The sequence below is a fragment of the Pan troglodytes genome, chromosome 7 (assembly GCF_028858775.2).
Source record: "Pan troglodytes isolate AG18354 chromosome 7, NHGRI_mPanTro3-v2.0_pri, whole genome shotgun sequence".
In the NCBI taxonomy this organism is placed as follows: Eukaryota; Metazoa; Chordata; class Mammalia; order Primates; family Hominidae; genus Pan; species Pan troglodytes.
Window position 1 is genome coordinate 8,862,109 of NC_072405.2, and position 26,767 is coordinate 8,888,875.

The following is a 26,767-nucleotide window of genomic DNA, read 5'->3' on the forward strand; positions in this document are numbered from 1 at the left end:
TCATCGAAGACAAACCATTTCTATTCCCTTAAAAAAAAAAAAAAAAAACTTTAGGAAAGATCATTGGGGAACTCATTTTCATGGTAGATGACCCCAGTTATTGGAAATGTGGTTCAGATTAAATGTCATTTCTAAGTGCCTCTTACTAATAGCTGTTATGTCAGCGGTGTCTAAAAAATACAAAAGGGACAAAACATGAATCAAACTCAAATTGTGAGACATTCTTTAACTCACCAGCATCCTCCAAAAATGTCAGGGTCACGAAAGAGGAAGATTGAGAAACTCCCCCAGACTGGAGGAGATTTCAGGGACGTGACCACCGAACGCAGTGCGAGTCCCTGGGCTGAATCCGGGACTAGGAAATGACATTCATGTGAAAGCGGTGAGGTTTGAAGACGGTCTGTAGGTCAGTCAGGAGTGCCGTGTCAATGTGGTGTCCCAGATTTGACGGTCATGATACGCTTGCGTCAGATGTTATCCTCTGAGGAAGCCAGGCCTGGGCATTCAGGAGGCAGCTCTTTGCAACTTTTCCATCTAAAATTATTTCCAAATAAATGTTAGAAAAGGAAAAACCACTAAATGCTTGAAAATGTCCACTTTTTAAAAGTTCTAGATTCACCCCTCAACTTAAAAATTATTTAGTATTTGAGTCTTTTCTTCCCTCAAGTATTGGAGTAAATATGGCTTTACCTTTGTATTCTTTTTTTTTCTTTTTGCTTATTTTGTAGACAAAGTTTACATGGGGCCAGGACAACTGTATCAAGATTTACAAAACTTGTTGCATGACTTAAATGTAATTGGCCAAATCACTCAGCTGATAGGAAACCTTAAAGGAAACTATCAGGTAACAATTGAAGCAATTGGATTTAAGATTCTGCCTTTACTTATAAGTCATTATAAGTATGTGATTATATCTCCAAGTTCTACCAGAAGTGAGAATTCATTTTGACTTTAAAAATTAATCTGAATGTACATTTTCTCTTATGTCAGATAAGGTGAGACTATTTAATGGTAACTTTTCTTCATTTTGCAAATAGGGTTTAATACCAGTTCTATCTTAGAAATGTCTCAGCCCCCCACAGTGTGATCTGACTCCCAAAGCTTTCTTTTTCATAATCCAATAGTTTCATTTGGTCTGAATTTCTCATATTAAAATTGTGTCTTTTTATCTTCCTTGGGATGGCCCTAGTTTTTAAACACTTTTTAAATGTGCATATTTGTTTCCTTTGTAGAACTTAAACCAGTCAGTAGCCCATGACTGGACATCAGGTTTACAAAGGCTTATTTTGAAGAAAGAAGATGAAATCAGAGCTGCGGACTGCTGCAGAATTCAGTTACAGCTTCCCGGGAAGCAGGACAAGTTAGTAGTAGCTTTAAAACGAAACCTTTTTGGCCAATGCTGGGGAAAAAATGGTTCTTTGTCATGACATGTATGTTTTTTGGTTTGCTGATTCTATCAGACAGGCAAAATGTGTAATTTAACCTCACAGGATGGAGCACGTTTTATAAAATGAATGCTTGTCTGTTGTTTCTGGCAGATCTGGGCGACCGACGTTCTTTACAGCTGTGTTCAATACGTTCACCCCTGCCATCAAGGAGTCCTGGGTCAACAGCTTACAGATGGCCAAGCTCGCCCTAGGTAAGGCCTGGCTGGCTGAGGCTGAATGAGGCATGCGGCATGATGATCAATTCCTGCCCACAAGGCTGAGGTCAGGGTTGAGAAGGAAACTCAGCAGTAGATCCATGCATTGACCTGAAAGAGTGTTTCTAAACAGGAAAATTCACCCTGGCACCGGCGATTTTTTAGATGTTCATATTAAAATAGAGGAATCGCATATTAAAATGGAGGGGTTAAAACGGATGGTGTTTCTGGTACCAGAACATGAATATCAGTTGAGGCAGCTGAACACAGAGGAAGCCCGTGGAGCCTGGCCGTGAGCCAGGTGCTCAAGGCGGGCGGTGGGCGGCGGCCTCCAAATGGCAGGGGTGTCATTGTTCCTCTTGGCCCTTCTGCTCACCCCTCACTGAGAAGCAAAACACAGGGCTGGGCTGGGGGGTTACTAAAGATCCTCCCAGCACCAAAGATAAACCCTATGGTTTTACTGTAGATGGATGTGACTTTATGATTTCCTTGTTCCTATGTCTCTTCAGCCTTGATTATTTTTTGCTCTGTGTGTGTGTGTAATGTACTTATACACATGCTTACAGACCTGTTACCCAGAACACACTGGGATGTCATGTGTGTGTAAAATTTTCCTTCTGCTGTAGATAATATGAAATGTTAACGGAGTATAAAATACAGAAGAGAAATGCGGAGCGTGGGTAACGCCATTGCCCCGGGGAGCTCTGATTAGTGGAAGGGCTTTGTCCTGGACGGAAAAGCCGTCCTGACTTTGTGCTCCCTTGATGAGGAAGCAGAAACACAGCCCCTCTCTCTCTTGCTGAATAATTTGGTCATTTTTCAGGTCAGGTTCAGAGTGACTTAGCAAACAAGGAAGTGGCCACTCTCTAAAGAGAGTGAGCTGAACGTGCAGATAAGCCCCCTTTCGTCTTCAGATCAGCTACATGTTCTTTAATGCTCAGGTTGACAGTTTGCTTTGGTAGTAAAATATTTCTCCATTTTGTTGTACTTTTGTTTATCCCATAGCATTATACCATGTTTTGAAGTTTCTCAGTACATCTGTGGTATTTGAATCTAAACATTTCTTTTGCTTTGGAAAAACTGGAGAAAGATAAAGGGAAGTGGACCTATGTGGTTTATACGGCGAAGTTTGGCAGCCTTTGGGTCCAGCGTATTCAGGAGGCACAAACAGGAAGAGGCCCCTGCCACTCAGATGGGACCAGGCTGCCTTCTAAAGTAATGCCACGAATATACAGCCTATGCTGTAAGAAGAGATTGTACTGCTTTCCACAAGTAAAACATGGCGTTGTCTGGCCCTATACAAACAGAATGCCAGAAGCTTCCCCTGCTATGACCTGTGGAGCTGCAGGTCTTTGCATGCGAGTTAACTGCATTCTTGCTCATTTCTCTCTGAATATAATTGCAGAAGAGGAGAACCACATGGGCTGGTTCTGTGTGGAAGACGATGGGAATCACATTAAAAAGGAGAAGCATCCTCTCCTCGTCGGACACATGCCCGTGATGGTGGCCAAGCAGCAGGAGTTCAAGGTGAAGGGAGGCAGGGCCCGCGGCCCGGGGTGGGGCGCACCTCGCAGCTCTGACTGGGCCACTTGGGAGATGATTCTTAAGGGGCGTGGTCAGAACATGGTCTTCCCAGGTTCACCACAGTGACCGCCTCTCTAGAGGTCATTTATCTGGAAATAAGACTGCTGTTGTTTGAAACCTAAAAAAACGCCCACCCATTGTCTCTGAAGCCCAGTCCTGGGCCAGGACCCTGGGGTATTCCAGCAGTGCCACAGCATCTGAGGCCTTGTTAGTTAAACAGGGGACACATGTTTCACATTTGTAGCTCTGTTTTGCCTTTGCTTGGCAAGCAGTCTGTTTCCACAGTGGATCGTAACTCCAGGTCTCCTGTCTGCTTGAGGTACCGTGCCCGCTCTTTGCCTTGGCAGACTCCATCTCCAGGGTGGCGTCTTATTAATGTTCCCAGTGTTGCTGACTCAGGCATCACAGGCCAGGGCCTTCAGTGATGCTAACAATGTCTTATTCTTTAAGAAATTAAGATGTTTCTTCTCACCCTGGTCTCTGGCCAGGGTTTCCCAGCAGCTCCCCTGACCCCTCCTGTTGAGAGTTGCAGGCGGTGCACAGGACTCCTCTGGGAGAGGCTGGGGTGGGACAGGGAAGGGGAGAGGCAGAGGCCATCACAGGCTGTACTTGATGCCTGCAGGGCCAGCCCTCCCATCTGAAGCGCCCCGAGCTGCTGGATTTCAGTGTGCTGATGGGATCTGAAGGTTAAGATACCAAAGATTGAATCTACTTAGGTGTTCGCTTCTAAAAAGCTAACTTCTGAGAGTTGTACTTTTAAATTTTTATCCTCCCTATTTTAATCTTTGGTAGGTAATGAATCTGTAATTTATGTGGTTATACATTGGAAGTAAGTCATCCATTTAAGACGTTACGTAGTCTAGGAGCCTCTTAGCTCTGTTTTATATGTGAGCGTTTGATTTTATTCCATTTTAGATTGAATGTGCTGCTTATAACCCTGAACCTTACCTAAATAATGAAAGCCAGCCAGATTCATTTTCCACGGCACATGGTTTCCTGTGGGTAAGATGTGTTTATTTGGTTTTGGTGCAAGTTCACAGAGAATCAACGTTCATGGTTGGTGTGATGAGAGACTGAGATGTGAATTGCTCAGCAGAGAGTTGGCGGTGGCGTATCCCAGAGTGTACTTAGAAACATGAAAACTTCTTTGAAAGGGAGCTGATCACTTTTGGAAAAGATTTACAGTTCTTAGGAATGCAAATATTTGTTTCTTTTCCTTTTCATCTAAAACATTTACCAGATAAAGTTCAGTCCAGAGACAAGTAACTAATAAGAGAATAATTTTAATATGTTTTTCCATTTTGGTGTCAACATTGCATGGATTTTTTTTCTTGTTCCAAGACTGGCTTTTTCCAGTGGAAACTTAGCAGTTAAAATTAATTTGTTCCAAATGAAATATTGCATCTGAAATTAGGCTGGAATTGCAGTAGACGTTCCTGGTTCTTGCAAACCAGAGGACATTCTTGAAGCTGTGTGGTCCCAGGCTCTCCCCTCTCTGGTTTCCTGTGTTCCCTCCCTGCAGCCTCAGACTCGCCCTCCAGGGCTCCACTGTGCTTTTCCAAACTCTCATTCTTTCCTCCCAGGCGTCCTGTGCAGCACACCACTGCCTCTCACTTCTCACAGCCACAGCTCCTGCTTGGTCAGTGTTCCTAGTTGAGTGTCAGAAATTGAACAACCCAATTAGCTGGTATTTCATTTGTACCAACCTATGAATGGAGGAGTAGCCTTAATTCCCTTGGGGGCTTCCACTTCTAAGAGAACTGTTTTCCGTCCAGGTAGGCAGACCTGTCAACGCTGAAGCTTCATCCCCTGGCCTGGTCATAGCCCCCAGGCCCTGTAGGCAGGACAGGGGCTTGGCAGATTGGCATCCTTCCCACAAAAGCATGAAAGTAGGATGTCTGTATGTAGCGACAACAAATACAAGAATAAGGAGAGTTTAACAACATTCTCAAAGTTGGTGGAAAAGAAAAAGAATCAATGAAAACACCACCCTAAACCAGCTAGTGCTTTCTGTTTACAGGGATCAGACCCCTTTCCCACTTAAAATAAATAAATAAATAAATTTAAGTTTAAATTGGGAAACTAACTGTGCTATGTGTTCTCATTGTAGAGATTCAAACACACAGGAAGTTCATGTACACTGTTGCAGCAATGCTACTTTAGAAATTCCACGGCAGGCGTGGTGGCTCATGCCTGTAATCCCAGCACTTTGGGAGGCCGAGGCGGGTGGATCACAAGGTCAGGAGTTTGAGACCAGCCTGGCCAAACATAGTGAAACCCCATCTGTACTCTCACATAGTGAAACCCCATCTCTACTAAGAATGCAAAAATTAGCCGGATGTGGTGGCACGAGCCTGTAGTCCCAGTTTCTCAGGAGGCTGAGGTGGCAGAATCGCTTGAACCCAGGAGGCAGAGGTTGCAGTGAGCCAAGATCATGCCATTGCACTCCAGCCTGGGTGACAGAGTGAGACTGTCTCCAAAAAAAAGAAAAAAAAAAAGAAATTCCACAGCATACCACATGTTGACTTGCAGTGATCTACTTGGGATGCATTCTTACTGATGTTTTTCCTATTTGAAAGGTTTATTTTCTTAGCCAAGGTCATTAAATATTAGTGTTAAGTTATTAAAATTGATAATAATCTGCTTCTTAGGATTTTAAATTGAGGATAGATGGGCCCTTACCTTCATATTGTGATGAGTACGTGATTTTTAAAGTATAGAAATGTGACTTTGTAGAAATGAAAGTTACACTCTTGCTTTAAAATTTTTTGGAAACTGAAATATGTTGAAAAGAAAAAGGGGCTCTGTGAGCAATTGTTTAAGAATTTTTTTTTATTTTTCTAAGTGTGTTGATTCTCACATGAAAATCGAAGCTTGTCGTGGCCTTTAAGGGTCAGGTTCCAGTGTATTATGGAAGCCCCCACATGCTCGTTTTCTTCTTTCCTCCTAATTCTCTGATTCAGATCGGAAGTTGCACCCATCAAATGGGTCAGATTGCCATCGTCTCGTTTCAAAATTCCACTCCCAAAGTCATTGAGTGCTTCAACGTGGAATCTCGCATCCTGTGCATGCTGTACGTTCCCGTCGAGGAGAAGCGCAGAGAGCCTGGGGCACCCCCGGACCCCGAGACCCCGGCCATGAGAGCTTCTGATGTCCCCACGATCTGTGTAGGGACGGAGGAGGGAAGGTAGGGCATGCTCACTGCGTTACAGAGAATCAGCCAGCTCTGCCCGTGGAGGGCGTGGTGGGGAGCCTGTCCTGGAAGGAGTCCTTGACTTTGACTCAGGAGTAGCCCGTGCAGGAATTAGGGGATACCAGGGGCAATTTTTAGGGTCATTGCACTTTGAAATAACTAGTGAATTGGGCCCATGGAAATTATTCTAGGAAACTCTTAAAGAGAAGTGGTATTTCTTTAAAGGGGACAGTTTCGCTGTTTGCCACTGAAATGTCTCATTTATATTAATGGTTTTGAAAAGCACATCCCCCCTTATATTTTGGAATAAAACAGCCATATTCTATGTCATGATCATACTGAATTGCTGACACCATTTAAAGGAGAGTTAAAATGATTTTCCTGATGTGAAGTTCCAAGATACACAGTAGGAAGAACTAATTTTTTTCATATATCCCAGAATTTCCCTTTTAAAAATAAAGAAATCAAGGTGGTTGCAAATTTTTTAAAAGTACAGGCAAGTGTCCCTAGGAATGGAGAAGGAAGGGCAAGAGGGAAGAGTTGAAATGTTTTGTGTTTATGTTAATAGGCACCCTCGTTCTTGTCACAACGAGCAAATATATTTATTAGCGTGTATTTTTCTCTTAAAGCATTTCCATTTATAAAAGCAGTCAAGGCTCCAAGAAAGTGAGACTTCAGCACTTTTTCACTCCTGAGAAGTCCACAGTCATGAGCCTGGCTTGCACGTCTCAGAGCCTGTACGCTGGCCTGGTCAACGGGGCAGTCGCCAGCTACGCCAGAGCCCCAGGTGAGGCGGGTCTCACGGCCTCCTGGCCGGTCCTTGGGGTTCACTCAGGGGACTGTGCATCCGGTTTAGCCTCCCCACTTCCCCACCGGCCTCCTACCTCCCGCCCCTGTGCCTCCACCCCTGCGCTCGTCACCCTTGCCCAAGGCCTGCGTGCCTTGCTTCTTCCCCAAAAGGTGTTTGTTGAATATACAGACATCTTTCAGAAGTCAGTCTGCCCGTCTCCTCCCACCCTCCCACCTCTCTCGGCCTGCCTGTTTCTCCCCCTCGGATGGGGGCACCGGGCCATGCAGAGCCTCCTTCAGCATGTCCTGCGCTGACCAGCTGAGCAGCCTGCCCGCCCGGCGGGGCTTCCTGTACCTGGGCCAACCCTCTTTGCCCCGGTGCTGTGCCCTCGGTCCCGTGCCCTCGGTCCCTGCTGTTCTCTTGGCCACAGGGCTAAGGACTCCATTGTGTTCTGCTGGGTGCCTTAGACCAGGCCCTCCCTGGCCCATCCCGCCTGGTCCCCGCAGCCGCTGGGGGTGGGCAGGCTGCTGTGTGTCTGTTCTCTCTCCAGCCCCTGCCGCGGTGGTGGCAGCTGTGCTTTGCAGGCTCTTCCTGTGGATCTGGCCGCGGCTGCTTGTGGGAGCTCTGGGTACGGGGCTTTCCTTCCAGCTTCCTTGGTGCTGGCTGAGGCTGCTCTCCTGGCCCCTCACTCAGCTCTGAGCGCAGGGGTGCCGAGCCCCAGCTGGATCCCAGCCAGTCTCGGTGCTGCCATCCTGGAGTGGAACACGCAGGGCTTCCCTCACCGAAAGCTGCCCTGCACCACCCTCCCCACGGCCGGGAGCGACGCCTTGGCGGGTCCTGTCATCTTTCCCAGGCCATCCACCACTTGTTCTTGTACCCCGAGACCATGTCCCAGCTCACTCCCCCATCATCACCACCGTGGTCCAAACCGCCCAGCTCCCGCCTGGATGGCAGCGTAGCCTCGCCTTCATTCTTCCGCTTCTACTGATTCATTCTCCAAATATTTGTTATTGAGCTTTTTAAACTGTAAATAAGGTTTTTACCCGCCTCCCCCCCGACCCCCCCCGGCTGAAAATTGTGTGGTGAGTCCCCAGTGTACTTAGAATAGAATTCCATTCCTCTAGTCCTTGTTCCTTGCTCACAAGGCATTCTGCCCTCCAACCACCCCCGTTCTCTCTGCTCTGAGTGTTGCTATTGGAGTTCCTCCCTCCTTAGAAATCTGCGCCAGCCCCTCCCAGAGCCTGGGGTGTTATTTGCCCTCGGACTTTGACACCTCCTCCTTGGGGAGGCTCTCTCGACCTGCTCCACGGAGACGGCCCCTCCTTCTCCCGTGTGGTTCCGGCCTGGCCTGTGTGCGCACCTGCGCCAAGAAGGCCTGGACTTCTTTCTCACTCCGGTAGGTGGAGTAAGCACAGGAGCCGCTCCTGTCTCGTCCCTCAGCCATCTGGACTCTGACCCTGCTGATCCCTGGCCGATCCCTGGCTCCTTGGCGGGCCTCTGGTTGCCTCCCTCTCATCCGGTGGGTGCCCCGGCCTGGCTTCCGGTCTGCACCCCCTCTTCACTTGGCCTCATGATTTCAGTTCTCCATGGACGGTTTTGTGTCTTCGGGGTTGGGCTCTCCCATTCCAGTCCTGCTTTGTCATTCATCGGTTGTCATAACCTCTGCCAGCCTCCTTGGCCGGCTTTCCCGTCCTGTCTCTGCTCCACGGTAGGCGGAGGCCCCTCCGCATGTGCGCCGAGAGCCGCCTCCCTGCTGCCTGTGTTCCTACCACTCTGCACTCAACTCTTTCATGAAACTTCGTGGAGGAATGTGTGTTGATAGGACTTTTTCATATAATCTGGATTTTTTTCTGTGTTTCTAATTTGTATTAAATGCAATAGAAATAACATTTCTATTACGTAAAATGTATTTTATGCTTATGTCCCCCACTTTTCCCCTGGGTTTACTAGCGAGCATCTTTCCAGCCTCTTACTTGGCTGCATTGCTGTCCTGTCCACTGTGGAGCCCCGTGCTGGGCTGTGTTTTCGCCTTGTCAGACGCGTTGCATGATCTGTAACTGAGATCTGCTGAACGTGTCTCTTCGCATCTTTCTCACCAAGAGCTGTCCGGCGTACCGTGTGGGAGCGTGCGAGGCGGCCTGCGCAGAAGCGCATAGCCTGCCACTTCGTTCTTGGTGGTGAGGGATGTGGCTGGCTGGAGGCCTCGGCCCGGGCAGGGGGAGGGGGAGGCTGCTTCCTAGCCCCTCACTGTTGCCAGGGCTCTGACCTTTCAAGGGACTTAAAAATCTGAAATTCTGTGGGCAATTTCCAGATTTTTAAGTGTTAGTTCAAAACGTCATTAGCGTGTGCCTGGTTCCGGCTGCGATGTGGGCAGCCTGCTGAGGGCTCTGGCCTGGGACACATACACAGGGAGAAGTCATCCCAAGAAAGACAAGCCCACACTGCAGAATGACCCACCCAGGTGCTCAGAGAACAAAGTTCAGTTGTTGGAAGTTAAACCTTAACCGAGGGAAACGTCTCAAGTAGGCCATCGTGTCATTGATCTTTGAGTTCTCGTTTCAAAGGAATGGTGCTATTGGTAGGACACTGCCAAGCCACACCTGACAGCCAGGATCCAAGCACAGTGGGTGGTGGATAGAGAGAGCTCTGACCTAGGATTCAAAACCCTGCGTTCTTGTGCCACTCCATGCCCTTCAGAGTGTGTGAATGTCGGAGAAAATTGTAGCTCTGCCCTGAGCCCACATATTTCTGGAGGATGCCGTGTGCCGTGCTTTAAAGGGCTATGAGTACCAGATGGGAAGGCCCATGCACATGTGTGTATGCACAGGAGTGTGAGGGAGTGTGCATTGTGTGAGCAGGTGTGTATGCATGTATGCACATGTGTGTATGCACACGTGATTGTGAGGGCATATGTGTGTGTGTGCAGGCATGTGTGTGTGCCTTGAGTGCACATGTGCACACGTGTGTGTCCCTGTGTGCATGTGACTGCAGGTGCACATACTTGTGGGTGAGTGTGTGTGCACATGTGCATGCCTGCGTGTGTGTATGTGTGTAACATGTGCATGTGTGTGTGTGCATATGGCATGTGCACGTGTGTGTGTGCGTGCATGTGTGTTGTGCATGGGTGCATGTGCATATTTAATCACATAATGATAGACTGGGCCCTCTGCAGGTATTACAAATGAAAAGCAAGCCCATGTTCACTGGGGCTAATAATTACACTACAACACTTTTAGCCTAATTGCAACATAAAAGCATTTCCATTAACGTTGAATTATAACTAAAAGTATGCCACAGAAGTCAAAGCTTGCATAGTTGCCTTTTAGTGACTGCACACCTCCACTTCAGACACTTGTATTCAAAGGTTCAGTGCCTGAAATCCAGAACAAAGAGATAAGAACTGAGGCCGTGTTCTCCTGACTGAGTGAAGTGTGTTTATTTGATTAGGAAGTCGATGGCATTGATGGATTAATAATTTAGTTACACTTTTAAGGTCGATGCCTTAATTAATGGTTAGACTGAGAATTGAAGAATTCATTTTAATTATTTATAGGATAATTACATTAGTCACTGTAGAAGTTTATGGTAAATCTTGCCTCAAATAATTTTTATTGGTATTCAAGCTAGCAACTCATACTTGATATAAAGTGTGAAAGACCTTGTCAGTAGATCTTTGGATATATTTTCAAACCAGAATATTTCATGACTCTCTAGGCTTCAAGAAAGGGAACAAATTCATCAAAAGTAAGGAATTCCTTTTACCTCAATTTTGATTTCTTAAAGTATTCTGTGAAGATATGGCCTCTCTTCGTGATACAGTATAGAGCAAGGCACATGTTAGAATGGAAGCAGCTAATGGGGAAATGTAACATCTGCCCAGTTATTTTGGATGCAGTTCCTTTTAATGATGACTGAATCATCTTCTCTACTATTATTGTAAATGGTAGTATTGACTGAATACCTGTGTGCTGGGTACTGTGCTGAGCTTTGTACATGCATTATTTCATTTTTAACTTTTGATACAACCTTTGCGGCTAGTGGTAGGATGGTCTCGATCTTACCCTGAAGGAAGCTGAGATTCAGGGTGAATGAGTGGTTTGTCTGGGACACACACGGAGGGGATAGGCAGGGGGGCGGGTGGGGGGTCTTGAGGGCTGCGTGTCCCACAGCTGTCTGTGCTTCCCGACTGTGCACCATGGCCCAATTGGGGTGGGTGTCAGCTTGTCGATCCCCAGACACAGCCAGGATCAGGCACAAGCATTAACACTACGGGTGATCCTTCGGGTGTCAGTTACTTAAAATGATGTGTGACCCCATTTTCCCGTTCCTGTGCACAGAAAACTGAACTTGAATGAAATGAAATATTTTCTTTTAAGATGGATCCTGGGATTCAGAACCTCAAAAAGTGATCAAGTTAGGCGTCCTACCAGTTAGAAGTCTACTCATGATGGAAGACACGTTGTGGGCGGCTTCCGGAGGTCAAGTCTTCATCATCAGTGTGGAGACTCATGCTGTAGAGGTAAGTCACTTAGGTGGCTACACAGTGTGGAAAAAATGCATTTCAGAAACAGCTCAGCTGACTTCTGGTGTCGAAGTCAAGGCTTCTTGCCTGTGGCTAAATTTCCTTCTAGCCGGGCACAGTGGCTCATGCCTGTAATGCCAACACTCCGGGAGGCCAAGGTTGGAGGACTGTTTGAGCTCAGGAGTTCCAGATCAGCCTGGGCAACAAAGTGAGATCCTGTCCCTACAAAAAAATTAGCTGGGTAGGGCAGTGCGCACCTGTAGTGGATGTGGTGATGCACACCGGTAGTCCCAAGTACTCGGGAGGCTGAGGCAGGAGCATCACTTGAGCCCAGGAGGTCCAGGCTTCAATGAGCCAAGATCTCGCCACTGCACTCCAGCCTGGGTGACAGAACAAGACCCTGTCTCAAAAAAAAAAAAAAAAAAAAGGAAAGGGAAAGAAAATTCCTTCTAGATTTTGCTTAGAAAGACAAGATTAGCAAGAAAATTCAACTAACCATTTTTTAACCATTTACCTGTGTTCCCTGGTTATCTGCTAAGTAAAGGAAACATTGCTTTAAGAAATGTGTTCAGTATGAACCTGTAGAGTCCTCCAGGACTTAGGGAAAATTTGCATTTGATTGAGGTGACATTTCAATTCAGTGGGCTAAATGGATCATTCACCAAAGAATCAGGAGACAAGTGGGCAGCCATTTGGAAAACACAGAGCTGGCTCTCAAACCCCAGCCCTCTCCTCTTCTAAACACTCCAGATGGATGGGAATTTCAACATGAAAACGAAACTATAAACCTCTAAGATAAAAAGCAGTAGAATAGTTTTATTACTTTGCAATGGAGAAAGCCTCTCCAAGCATGCCACAAACCCAGAAGTTACCATAATAAATAAAATGGTACAGTTTAATAACTTTTTTCACACTGAAATATGTGTATCAAATATTTATGGAGGAAAAATTGGGAAAAAAGTTCATGTATATATGACTAAGAATTAATGTTCTTAAAATACAAAGATTTCTTATTAAACTAAGAAAAAGGTAACCAACCCAATAGAAGATGTTCAAAGGACATGAACAGGCAGCTCACAGAAAAAGAAAGAAATAAACAATAAACGCATACACATATAACTTAGCCTCCTTAGCAACTAACATTGCCTATTAAAACAAGGTACTGCTTTATTAATAAACTTTATTTTTAGAGCAGTTTTAGGTTCACTGCAAAACTGAATGAAAAGTGCGGAATTTTCCATGTACCCCTCCTCCCACACACGCACACCCCCCACAACCCCCCATCAGCCCCGTCCTGGAGTGGTGCGTTTGTTACAGTCAGTGAGCCTGCATGGGCCTGTCATCATTGCCCAGGGTCCACAGTCCCTCATCAGTCAGGGCCCGCTGGGGGCTTACTCTTGGTGCCGTGCTTCTGTGGGTTTGGGCAAATGTATCTCAGCATTGTCCAGCACTACAGCATCACGCAGAGTGGGTTCACTGCCCTGGAAATCCTCTGCTCTCTGTTCAGCCCTCCCTCCCCCAGTCCCGGCAACCACTGGTCTTCAGGGTGCCATTTCTTCAGATTGACAGAAGGTAAACACTAAGTACGACCTGGTTGGAACGTGGGGACACAGGGCTCTCAGGACCGCGGGGTCTTAGGGCAGCCCCTCCGGAGGGCACTCACCTGTTACCAGTTAGCACTGGGGCTCATAACGTCTTCCCGGCAACTCCGCACCCTAGAGAAATCCTCTCTGCAGAGGAGCTTGTGCACGCACATCTAAGGGTATCCATTGCAACCTTGTTGGTATCACAAACACTTGCGAGTGTCCTAAATGCATGTGCATGGGAGGAGCTGGGGAAACGAGGGCATCTATGCCCCACAGAGCAGGTGAGCTCAGGCAGCGGGAGGAGGCCCAACCTCTCCTTGTGGGTGTTCCTAAATGCACGCCCATGGGGGCACGTGCAGGCAAGCAGGCTGCGGAACACTGTCCAAGCTCACTCCGAGGGAGGCTGTGGTGCCTGATGAGCCCACCCGTGTCTGCTGTTGTCAGTGGCCGTGTGACGTGCCAGCGTGTGTGTGTGAAGTTGGACTGACATTCCTGAAATGATGAGGAAAAGGCTACATACTTCCCCTCACACCTGCATTTTTCAGCCGTGTCATATGTGGTGTTTATTATGAGGTTGCGCTGTCTTGTTTTTTATTGTCTGTTCATGGCCATCTCTTGACCCCACTGTCCCTAAACAAACTGGGATAACACAGGTGTGTTTTCACCCAATAAAATGGACCAACTCATCATTAAAAATTCCTTTGGGCCGGGCACAGCGGCTCACACCTGTAATTCCAGCACTTTTGGAGACCAAGATGGGTGGATCGCTTGAGCTCAAGAGTTCAAGACCAGGCTGGGCAACATGGCAAAACCCCATCTCTACAAAAAATATATAAATTAGCTGGGCACAGTAGTGCATGCCTGTAGGATATTCGGGAGGCTGAAGTGGGAGGATCACTTGAGCCCACGAAGTTGAGGCTGCAGTGAGCCAAGATCGCACTGCTATAGTCCAGCCTGGGCAACAGAGTAAGACCCTTCTCAGAAAAAAAATTCCTTTGACCCTCACACAAAATGTCATAGGAAAGTGTCTTCAGTTGGGGCAAGGGGTCTAATTTCATCTCTTTGAAGCCTCTGAAGACGTTCTAATGACTAAATCTACGCAAATCCAGAAAGAAATGTTATCATTAAGAGCTTCTAAAAATACTTCTCTAGACCATCGTTAGGAGGGATGTATCAGTTCCCCAGGTTAGGAACTTTAAGACATTTTGCTGATATTTCATGAATCATATTTGCACACACTGACGAGACCGGTTTCAGGATGTGCCTAGGCTGCATCCTCTGTCATCTCAGAGGGGAAGTGGCTCCTGAGCTGCCACGTGGACACCCCTTTGGCTTGCAGCACAGTGGGATGCGGGCTAATGCCGTCTTCAGCCAGGAAAGGGCTCTCCGGCTGGCCCCTGGAGACGTGGGTTTGGTTAGGGATGCGAGGTCCACACTGGGGCAAGGTGCAGATGGGACCTGGGTCCTGAGCCTCCTGGAGGCCGACGCTCTGCCGTGGATCATGAATAGCATTCCCGCGTGAGTCTGTTTTTGACACAGCCTCCCCGACGTCCTTTGAGACCTGGTCTGCTAGACAGGAACAGAAAACAGCTGGACAGGGAGGTTGGGGTACATGTTAGATGATTTTTGGCAGTATTGTTCCTGTTACTTTTCATATCCATCTGACACTTCTTATTTCACATGCCCTGAGAATGAGAAGCCTTCAGTTTCATGGGGACCCAGGGATTAGCTAGTGCTGCCATGCAGGGTAGCACCGTGGATGCGGTCACAACTTCTTGAGTTTTTTCACAGCCCTTGTACCCCATCAGTACAGCCATCCTAGTAATTGTGTATTTACAGAGGGAGCTCAGCCATATAGTATACGGTGATCTTGGATCAGCCACCTACCTGGGTCTCAGTTGTCTGAGCTGACAGCTGGGGGTAATTCCCCTTTCTCAGGCTGCTTGTAATTTATATGCTGTAAATCTCGAAGACTCAGAGAGAAGCAATGTGTTTGGATCCAGATATAGGGCTCTTTCCTTGCATTTTTAGTACCAAAATAACTAAATACATTTTTAGAAAGAAGCAAAAATCTGCTCTCTGAAAACATGGTATTCATCCTGTCGTTCCCGTTGTGCAGGGGAACTGTGGCCAGGGGCTGGTGCAGCCCACAGGACCTGAGCCCACAAGATTCGAGCCCTGGGTGTGTGTCCGCCTTGCTGACAGCGAGGGCAGCAGCTGCGGGGGGGATCCGTCCCGAATGGCCATATGCTGTCAGAACAGTGCCGGCCTGGGAGCTGCATGTGATCTGGGCTTGGGTTGAGCGGGTTGGGAGATGCCAGCCATATTTGGAAGAAAAAGGCACCTGAGGCTCTGAGGCTTCGGTGTTCCTGGAGTGACTGTGCCAGTGGAGGAGTCAGCATACCGGTGGGGGTGGCTGGCCCCGTCCCAGCTCTGGTGCCATAACAAAGCAGCACTGGGCAAACCAGTAGAGACGCTGAGCCGGGTGCTTGGTGCAGCACCCCCAACGTGGCAGGGGGCACCCACCTGCCTGTCAGGGCCGTCAGGAGCAGATGGGAAGACATGCCATGGACGCTGAGCTGCCGCACGGTGCCGGTCACAGTCACCTGGATGCTTTAGGGGAGGGGAAGTATCTCCTTTTCTCCAACTGCAAATGGCCCTTTACCCTGGGTTTGTCCAATTGCTGTTTAAATCTCATAGTGTTAGGAACACGATGCAGTGCTAAGGGATCTGACGTTTAGGAAAAGGGTGAATCATTCTGGATTTCTGGGGGGCGTTGCCTGGACAGGTTTCTTGCTTAGAGCCTTGAGTCACAGCTAGTTTCAGTGGAATGACTACAGCTGCTTAAAGTGCAAACCTTTTCTTCCTCACTCTTGATTTTCTGCAATATGCAGTGCTCTTGACTGAAGACAGATGGAAGGAAAGAAAGAGGAAAAAGGTTTCTGGCCCCCATCCTCCACTGAAGGGAAAAACAATGAAATAATAAAATAGGCGAGATATTAAAGATGACCTAAGTATTGCAACATAGTGATTTGCTGCACCAATGCATTTTTTTTCTCATAGGAAGTTAATTCTTGTCATTGTGTAGAAAGAGACACAGGGCAACAAAACAGGCCTAAGCGGGCACGGTGGCTCACACTTGTAATCCCAGCCACTTGGGAGGCTGAGGCAGGAGGACTGCTTGAGGCTAGGAGTTCAAGGCCAGCCTGGGCAGCATAGCGAGACCCTATATCTAAACACAGAAAATAAAACAACAGGCCCAGGTCAGCAGAAGAGGCCAGAGATCCCTGAACACTGTGGAATCTCAGTCCCCAGAAAACCTGAACACTGTGGAATCCCAGCCCCCAGAAACCCCCGAACACTGTGGAATCCCAGTCCCCGGAGACTCCTGAACACTGTGGAATCCATAGCCTGCTTTCTTTCAGACACCTTCAGAATCACACAATTTCAAGGCAAACGGAGACTTAGAGATCCTGTGGCCCAGTGTTCTTATTTTCGAGAACCAAGGCTCAGAGAAAGGAGAAGCCATGCCCAACATCAGTGCTAAGGTAATATCCATATAATCTGTCTTCCAGCAGAAACATAGCAAATATTTACCAAGTACCTAGCACTGTGCAAAAACAGAGCAACCACAGATGGTTAAGACATTGAGGACACAGGCCCGGCTTTCAGTCCCAGGATGGCTGGGCTGCCAGCGTGAGTGAGGGTGCTGTGGGAGTTTTGGGGGCAACACTCCCTCCAGGCCTCAGGCTGGCACAGTGAGCCGAAATCCAGGGGCCCTGCATCCCACAGTTACTACGAATTTCACGACGGCAGCAGCAAAGCGTCAAGCCAAGCATGCGTCCCTGCAGGCACAGGGCCCTCGGCAGCTGCCTAGGGATGGTGCCCATGTGGCTAGCTGGTCGAGGGTGAGGAGGGATTCACTAGGAGAAAAACTGGGATGCCACCTCAGAGAGGGAGAGATGCATCAGGCTTCGAGACTACTGGTCCCCAAGGGGCTGCTGGAAGCAGAGGGTGGGTCTGCGAGCACAGTAGGGGACAAGGAGCTTAGGTCCTGTCACTGGCTCAGCTCCCGGGGACTGGGGGGAAGCATGGGCAGTGCAGGCATCCCCATGCCGCTGAAGGTAGCCAGCAGCCTTTGACTTGACTTCTGGGAGCACAGTTCTGTGTAGTTTTCTTTTAAACAGCACTTTTGCAGCAGACGGTGCTGAGCCATTGAAGGGTTTTCAGCGTGGAACAGATGTCAAAATTTGTTTTCAGAAGAGTATTTTGCCAGCAACGTAACGGGGTGCGAGACGCTTGGATACTAGAACCAAGGAGGTTGTGCTGGGTTAAAAACTCCATGGGTTTGGTTTTTTTAAAATCATCTTTCCAGAAGTTTGGATTGTGATTGTGAAAGAGTCAAAAGCCCGAGGAAAGAAAGAAGCTTTGCTCCTCTATAGTCACACCAGAGTTCTGTCATACGCCACGGTTGTTTGTTTTGCTTTTTAAAATCCTCTCTATGGAAGTCGCCTTCCTCTGCCCCAAACAGTTTTCCAGGAAGTAATTTCTGCTTTATTCTGAACTAGCTAAAGAAACCAGCTATGATGGAGACTTGTGTGTGAAAGAGGCAGCAGGTGGCCAACAAATTAGATAATCTAGAAGAGATGGACAGACTCTAGAGTGGCACAAACTACCAAAACTGAATCATGGAGAAATAGAAATAGAACATTTGAATAGACCTAAAAGTAGTAAGGAAATTGAATCAGTAACCACAAACTTCTGAACAACAACAAAAAGCCCAGGACCAGATGGCTTCATTGGTGAATTCTAACCAAACATCTTTAAAAAGAATTAACAGTACTCTTTCCCAAACTCTCCAAAAATACTGACGAGGAGGGAACAACACTTCCTACTCATTCTGCAGTCAGCATGACCCCGATACCAAAGACATGACAAGAAAACCACAGACCAGTATCCACTGTGAGCATGGATGCAAAAATCTTCAACGGAAGACTTGCAAAGTGAAATCAACAGCGTACTGAAAGGATTGTGTACCCTGGAAAAATGAGATGGATTCCTGAAATGCAAAGATGGTTCAGGACATGAAAATCAATCAGTGGAATGCATCACATTAACAGAATAATGGGGAAAAAACCCACATGATCATCTCAATTGATGCACAGAAAGTACTTGACATAATTTATCACCCTTTTATGATAAAAACAATCAAACTAAGAGTAGAAGGTGATTTTTCCTCAACCTGCCAAAGGGCATCTATAAAACACTCACAGCTAACATCATACTTTATGGTTAAAGAAGAAAAGTTTTCCCCTGAAGATCAAGAACAAGACAAAGATGCCTTCTACCATTTTTATTCACAGTAGTACCAGAGGATCTGCCAGAGCAATTAGACAAGGGAAAAAGAGTGGAGGACTCAGATGAAAGGAAGAAGTAAAGTTGCATTTGCATATGATATCCTCTTGTATGTAGAAAATTCTGAGGAATCCACAGTAAAACTACTAGACTAATAAACAGGTTGAGCAAGGTTACAGGGCACAAGATCGGCATACAAAAATCAATGAAATTTCTATACACTAGCAGCAAACAACCTGAAAATGAGACAAGAAAACAACTTCATTTATAATGCTGACAAAAAGAAAAATACTTGGAGAAATTTTTAATCAAAAAGTGCAAGATTTATACACTAAAAACTACAAGACATCATTCAGAGAAATTAAAGAATACCTAAATAAATGGGAAGGCATCCTATGTTCATAGATTGGAAGATGTACTATTGTTAAGAAGAAAACAGTCCCCAAATGGATTTGCAGATTCAACATAATCCTTATCAAAATTTCTGCTGCATTTTTTTTTTTTAAACAAAACTTGACAAGCACATCCTGAGATTCATCTGGAAATGCAGGGGATCCAGAATAGCCAAAACAATCTAGAAAAAACAAAATTGGAGGCCCACACTTCCTAATTTCAGATTTTACCACACAGCCACAGTAAGCAAGACAGCATGGTGCTGGCACGGGACAGACACATACATCACTGACATAGACCGGAGACATGTGTGTCTGTGGTCACATAATTTTCAACACGGTGCCAAAACTGTTCCATTTGAATATTGAATGGCCTCTTCAACAGGTGCTGCTGGCACAACTTCATTCTTCCATGTGCAGAAGAATGAAGTTGGACCCCTGCCTCACACCACATACAAAATTATCTCAAATGAATTAAAACATAAATGTAAAAGCTAAAACTATAAACACCTTAAAAGAAATTATAGGGGTAAATCCTCATGATTTTGGACTAGACAGTGGTTTCTTAGATCTGACACCTCAAGCACAAGCAACTAACATGGAAAAATAAGATACATGGGCTTCATTAAAGTTAAAACCTTTTTGCTTCAAAGGACACTATCAGCAGGGTGAAAAGACAACCCACAGAGTGGGAGAAAATATGTATAGCTCATGTGAGAAGGATCTAGTATGCAGAGCATCTAACTCACTCTTAGATCTTAAGAAAAAGAAAACTAACTCTATTAAAGGCAAGGGAACTGAATGGATATTTCTCCAAAGAAGATGTACAGTCGACCCATAGGCACACGAGAAGATGGTCAGCATTGTTGCTTGTTAGGGAATCATGGAGCGAAACCACAATGAGATGCTGTGTCACATGCTAGGATGGCGGGAATAATAATGTTAGTGGAGCCAGCACGCACTGGAGAGCACGTGAGGATGCTGGGAGACTGTTGCTGGTGGGAATGCAGAATGGTACAATTTCTGAGAAGACAGTTTGTGATTTCTTCAGAAAGTAACTTGTGGCATGACCAGGTGACCCAGCATTTCTAGTCGTAGGTGTAGATTCAGAAGAACCTGATACTCATGCAGACACGAATTATCATAGCAGTGTTATTTATAGTCAAAAAGCAGATGCAGCCCAGACGCCCAGGAACTGGTGAATGGACAAACATAATGTGGTTCCTTCATACACGAGGATTGGTTTCAGCCATAGAAAGGAGTGAAGCCCCAACTCATGCCACGTGGATGAACCTGGAAAACGCCAAATTCAGTGAAAGAAGCCAGACACAAAAGGCCGAACATTGTAGGATTTTGTTTATATGAAATGTCAGAACAGGCAAATCCAGAGACAGAACCTGGATGGGATGAGTGGTTGTCAGGGGCTGGGGAAGGGGGCATAAGGGTAATAAAATATTCTGTAATTCAAGAGTGGTTAAGGTTGGCAACTTCCCGAATATACTGAAAAGCACAGAATTGCGCCCTATAGAAGGGTGAACTTCATGATATGTGAATTATAGCTCAGTGTTTTCAAAAGGAGGTGGCAGTTTTGGAAGTAGCTGAGAAGTTAGCAGAAGTTAGCCTGAAGCAATGGCTGCGGGGAGCGGCCTGCCTAGCACAGGCAGGAGGAGAGGAACCCCACAGCCCAGCTGGAAAGGGGCACAGGCTTTTCTTCCTTTTCTTTTTCCCTATTTTTTGAGTGAGACTTGTGCATGCTTTGGGGCTCAATGATAGAAGCCAGGAGAGACAGGGCCCCATTCCAGGAGGAGGGCGAGGAGCAGGGGAGGAAGGAGCCAGTGCCGCGAGGAGGCCAGATTCGGGGAGCTCTGCAGGTTGGAGGTGGAGTGTCAGGGAAGTGTGGGCCTGCACACCTTCTCCTCTGTGACGCAGGAGGCCAAGTCAGAGGGAGGAGGGATCAAAAACAGACCCACTCTAGAACCATCTGGAATCCGAACCCAGACTTCCCAACTCCCAGGGAGATGCTCTGTCTCCCACGCCGCACAGCCCAGATAGTTTAGAGTGTGAAGATCCTGTGAAGCTTCAGTTCATAAAAACACTTGGGATCTTTGTGTGTGAGATTCGTGTTCCGCTGGGGAGTAAGAGCTGGATTATCTGCCTAGGAACCAAGTCACAAGTCAGTGATGCAGACTCCTTTGCAATTGTGAGCACCAGTTCCTTCTCATTGACAAATATTTAAATTCAACTTGTGATTATTGAAGAAATTTTCTATGAGGAAACTACGGGCATATGGCGAGAGGCATTACACGCTGACTCTAGAATGGGCATTTTATGAGGAAACTACGGGCATATGGCGAGAGGCATTTACACGGCTGACTCTAGAATGGGCATTTTAGAGGTGGGGCTCTCACTTCACATCAGGGGACCTGCGGGGTTCCAATTTGCTCCAGAGGGGTGGACAGTCAGATGTGGAGCCCGCTCAAGACCCACAGTGATGGGACTTGGGGCCGTGTGGGCCAGCCTCCCTCACTGTGTCACCTCCTTGGGGACCCCAGCCTCCCGCACCGTGTCAGCTCCCTGGGGACCCCAGCCTCCCACACCATGTCGCCTCCCTCGGGACCCCAGCCTCCCGCACTGTGTCGCCTCCCCCAGGATCCCAGCCTCCCGCACCGTGTCGCCTCCCTGAGGACCCTAGCCTCCCGCACCATGTCGCCTCCCTGGGGACCCCAGCCCCTGCGTGCCCAGCCTGAGGACACAGTCCTCTCCTCAGCTCTCAGGCCCTGCAGCGCCCCTGTGTAGACTGGGGTCCTCTGCCCCCTGTTCCTGATGGAATCTCAACTGAAATAAGAGGCGATACCATGGGAGAAGGGATCTCCCATCCACTGAAGTCGCATCCCTGAATTCCTGCCCGCTGGGTTCACTGGGCTCTGGGCGTGGCGTAGTGCCGCAGGGTGGGGTTTGGTGCCACGGGGCATGTGTGTGGAGTCAGCAGTCTCCACCATGGGGGCTGTCGTCTTTTCCCTTATTCTCAGATTGTGGGACAACTCGTAGGGCCGAGATGTCAGTCTGGTTATTTCCTGTGGGTTTTTATGAGTTTCATCACTTTACTTTAGATAACTGTGCAGGATCGTGAGTTTCTTTAATTTCAAGAGCTGTGAGGCTGCTGGTTCCTGGGGCACACAGTGTCTCTAAGCTTCATCCCAGCCCTCACCCTCTGTTACCGCCTCCAATCCCTGATGGGCAAGGCGGGGGCAGTCCTCCTGGGACTGATCTCAGAGAGCCTGAACGCCAGGCAGCCCCTGAGGCCATGTGGGGGGGTCGCTGTGTTAGCAGCCCCTGCTGGCTGTGGGGTGACGAGGGCCCAGGCCCAGGCACCAGTGGGACCCCTCAGAGCAGGCTGCTGGGATGCGCTTTCGGAGCTGCGGGGCTGCAGCTGAGCCTGGAAGCTCCAGAAGGACCAAGTTGCTTGGAGAAGCAGAAGGTGCCTTTCCAGGACAGCAGAGCTAAGAGGAGGCACAGACTCAGAACCAGGGTCAGGCTGCAGGCAGGCAGTGGGGCCCCATGCCATAGCCTGGAGACATCGAGGAAGGTTCCAGCAGGTTCTGATGGGCCTGGGGGGATGGATCCTGTGCCTCCCCTCGCCAGCCTGCCCATGTCTCCTTTAGGACACAAGCTCAGTGGCCCCTCGGCAGGTGCGCCATGCCTGTGTCTTTGGAATGGCAATTTTCTGGGCTCACAAAGGAGCCAGGATGATTGGAAAATGGCAGGCAGTTGGGTTGCTAGTGTTTGGTTGCTGGAGAGGCCTGTGATTTGGAGCAAAGCCTGCTACTGTGTTGCAGCCACTGAATGGCGCTCCAGCCGTACGCCACGTGGACCCAACAGGCCCCACTCAGACTCACTCCACGGGGCTAGCAGACTTGACCTCTCAATTTCACAGGGTCAGCTGGAGGCCCACCAGGAGGAAGGCATGGTGATCTCCCACATGGCCGTGTCCGGCGTCGGGATCTGGATTGCCTTCACCTCAGGGTCCACGCTCCGCCTTTTTCACACGGAAACTCTCAAGCACCTGCAGGACATCAACATCGCCACCCCTGTTCACAACATGCTGCCAGGTAAGGGGACGGGACAGGGCCCAGGGATGGGACAGCAACCGGGGACGGACGTGGGGGGTGCGGAGCGCCGTCAGCCCACCTTAGCGCTTCCCAGTGCAGGACACTGTTCACAACATGCTGCCAGGTAATGGGGCGGGACAGGGCCCAGGGAAAGACGTGGGAGTGCGGAGCATGGTCAGCCTACTTTAGCGCTTCCCGGTGCAGGGCACAGAGGTCCTGAAGAAGCTGCATGCTGGGAGGAGCCGCGTGCTGGGATGAGCCGCGTAGCAGTGCCATCTCTGTAGGTCAGAGTGGGTGGGAGACGATTTCTCATCGTCGGTGCAACAAGACCCTGGGGAAGCCAGGACCTGAGGCTGAAGAACACAGAAAAGGAGGCCTCCCTTTGGCTGGGAGGGCTGTTGGGGAGAGGCCAACAGAGGCCTTTGTTTGTGAATGCCCTGTTGCTGGTGGGTGTCACTGAAGTTTCTGGGCAGGGGAGAAGGCCATTACACATTGAGTTTTGGGAAGACCATCCTACAACAGGATGGAGGAAAGAAATCAGGAGGGGGCCCAACCGGCTTCTTTCACGGGTAACCGGAGGCCGCGGTGGGGTCTGTGGAAGGGCTGTTTTGGTTCTTTGCCTGCTGGTGGGTATTGGAAGACGTTTGCAGTTTTAAGGGGAAGGCATGAAGTAAGGGCTCTGCCTCCGAGCGCTTCGGCTGCTGTGACACACGCCACAGACGGGCAGGCTTACAAGCCAGAGAGGCTGCCCCTCTGCATTCTGGAGGCAGCATGCTGGGGAGCACGGTGCCTGCAGGGCCGGTTTCTGGGAGGATCTGCTTCCTGCTTTGCAGTTGGTGCCTTCTGGCTGGGGCCTCATGTGGTGGAGCAAGAGCCCTGGGGTCTCCTCCGCTTCCTGTAAGGGTGCTTATCCCATCACGGGGACCCTATCCTCATGAGCTCATCTAACCCTAATCACCTCCCCAAAGCCCCGCCTCCTCGCACCATCCCACTGCGGGCAGGGCTTCAACATCGAAATCTGGGGAGACACAAACATTCAGTCCATGACGGGCCACTTATGATACGTTGAAAAAAACCACAATGATTAGGGATCTGGTTCTAGAACGGGTGTGAGGCCGTCCTTTGACAAGGGGAGGATGAGGAGGACGAGGAGGTGCTGAGGATGTTCCTCGGGGCCTCCGTGTCCCCGCCGCACTCCCACTGGAGATGGGAGGGTGAATATATTCGGTGCACGGTGGGTCCATGATAGCCGTTCTTTTCTCAGGGGCTAACTGTACAAGCCATTGTTAAAATACTACAGGAGATTTCTCTTAGTGAGAAAAGGAGGTTTATGTAACATGCAAGTTTATATTTAGAGAACCAAAATGGTTAAGTCCCTGTGGCTCAGAAAGCAGACGCTCTGCTGCGGACCTTGTGTTTTCTTTGGAGCACTCACTGCTAGAGCAAATGTTTGCTGCAGGAATAGGCTGTCCTTGTTGGGACAAAACCAAGTCACATCCGTAATTGCCAAAGCACGCTCTCACGCGGCAGTGAGTGTCCACGTGTTCAAAGTTCTGTACACAAGGGGAGGTGAGGAGGGTGTTATGAGAAAAACCTCTCCACTCGACCTCCCGTGGGCTCCAGCACCCGAGCCTCCAAATCCTGCCCCAGCTGCCCTGCAGCGCAGACCTCCCTCCGGGGAGAAGCAGCCCACGGTTACCCTGGTTCCAGAGTTCCGAGAGCAGCCATGGAAATGCAGCGGCCCTGCAGGATCCTTAGTGTTTATCTGTCTCCGGTTAGGATCAGAAAGAAACTCCTAATCAAGGGAAGGCTCTTGCAAGTGTGAGTGGAGTTTGTATTTTGAATTTGATTTCTTAATAAAATAACCCTTGCACACGATTTAATAAAACCCAACAGCACTCACGCCCAGGCTATGAAAAGCAAAGCAGGATAGGAAAGCCTGCGCTCTGGGGACCCACAGCCCCACCCCCATCCCAGCACCCCACCCACTGTCAGCACCCAATCCTGCCCCCCATCCTCACACCCAACCCCGCAGTCAGCACCCACCCTCTCATCCCAGCACCCCACCCACTGTCAGCACCCGCCCCGGCCCCCCCGACTGTCCCCATACCCCACCCTGCTGTCAGCTGCCTGTCCCGCCTGCCTCCCTACTGCTGCTGCTCGAAAGCCACTCCTGTATGGCAGGTTCTTGATGTTTTGTTTTAGACACTGTCTTTGACCTCTCCTGTAGAAGAGAAAGATGGAATTATCCTGCTTCCCTCCAAGCATAGAGCACCCAACATAGTCCTGCACCCACCCAGAAACAGAATGCAGACCCCTTGCCGGCTGCTCAGGTCGCAGGTTCTGGCTAAATCGCAGCTGCCTGTGTTGCGTGTTTTGGATGATGAAGTTGTCTGTGGCTGGGCGCTGAGCCTTCCTTGGGACTTTTCACCCTTCAGCTCATAGTTTCCAGGCGGCCGATGATGGATCCATCCCAAGCCCACCACAAGCCTCTCACTTGGCAGCAGATGCATGGGGCTCTGCAGAGCCACCATCCCCTGGCGCCCACTCTCCCGGGCCCCTCCAACATCCTGGGCTGGCTCTCCACGGCCACAGTGCGTGCTCTCAGCCCCCTGCTCCGGGGGCCCCTGAATCGTGGGTCTTTACTTATTCCTACACGACATAGTCAGGTCTGCATTTTAGACCCGCATGAAAGCAAACACATGCGTCTGTCCAGATGGAGCGCCGTGCCTCTAGTTGGCAGGTTTCTCCGGCATTTCGGTACTAAGTTGGAAATAGCTCCAGCTTCACTGATTTCTGGGGGACACTGACTGCTTTACCCACATTCAGTTCTCGGCTCCCAGGCTGTGGTCTGCTGCCACCGTGGCCTTGTCAGTAGGAGAAAGGTACACGGGTTAGAGGCAACCTCGGTGACACCAGAAGTTCAGTTTTGTTTGTGATGCTTCTGACAGTGATTCTCTGTAAGATCCTCAGTGCGGCATAGACTGAGATGGTTCTGATTTTCATTGCATTTTGTGACTCAGAGGGAATGAGTAGGCCAGAGAGTCCTTTCCTCCAGAGAGTCCTTTCATCTCGTCTCCTCTGTCTAGTCGTCTTTGCCTTTCAGCCAATATTTCATATATTTCATAGAAATAAGCATTATTGCATTTCATGCTGTATTTAGACATTCCGGTGGGGGCATGCTCATACCGTGCTGACATGCGCGGATGCTGAGGTCGCCGGGCCGTCACTGCTCCTGGGTTCTTCTCCTCCTTATCGTCCAAGATGGTTCCTGGAGGCCCACACATGTCCTCTGTGCTCTGTTCACACACACACAAAACCTTCATTCTAGAGTCGTATTCATGACGATGCTCAAATGGGTTTTCATGTGTGTGTGTGTGTGTGTGGCAACAAGACATAAAATTATCTTTTTGTGCTATTGCTGGAATATAAAAGTCAGGTAGCTTCTGCAAATGAAGACTTGCCAAGCCGAAACAACAAAATTTGAAAAAAACAAACTGTATTATAACTCATGCCTTTTGTGTGAGTTCACACAACGTGATGAAACCTCCTTCCTTCCTCAGGGTCTCAGCACGCTGGCCCCTGGGGAATCTG

The 26,767-nt window shown here is 48.6% G+C and overlaps 1 protein-coding gene and 1 pseudogene across 10 annotated transcripts in view; one reads left to right on the top strand and one right to left on the bottom strand.

Annotated features, from left to right (window-relative positions):
- The window catches only part of ARHGEF10 (Rho guanine nucleotide exchange factor 10), a 146,659-nt gene that overhangs the window by 107,857 nt on the left and 12,035 nt on the right, over positions 1-26,767 (top strand). For all 10 annotated transcript variants that reach the window (XM_016959043.4, XM_016959045.4, XM_016959048.4 and 7 more), the window contains 9 exons: positions 729-844; positions 1,233-1,360; positions 1,539-1,639; positions 3,048-3,169; positions 4,142-4,228; positions 6,190-6,413; positions 7,049-7,206; positions 11,586-11,728; positions 22,999-23,173. In XM_016959043.4, coding sequence (XP_016814532.4) covers positions 729-844; positions 1,233-1,360; positions 1,539-1,639; positions 3,048-3,169; positions 4,142-4,228; positions 6,190-6,413; positions 7,049-7,206; positions 11,586-11,728; positions 22,999-23,173 — 1,254 coding nt within the window. The remainder of the gene's footprint in view (positions 1-728; positions 845-1,232; positions 1,361-1,538; positions 1,640-3,047; positions 3,170-4,141; positions 4,229-6,189; positions 6,414-7,048; positions 7,207-11,585; positions 11,729-22,998; positions 23,174-26,767) is intronic.
- LOC129135631 (uncharacterized) lies at positions 15,135-18,944 on the bottom strand (annotated as a pseudogene).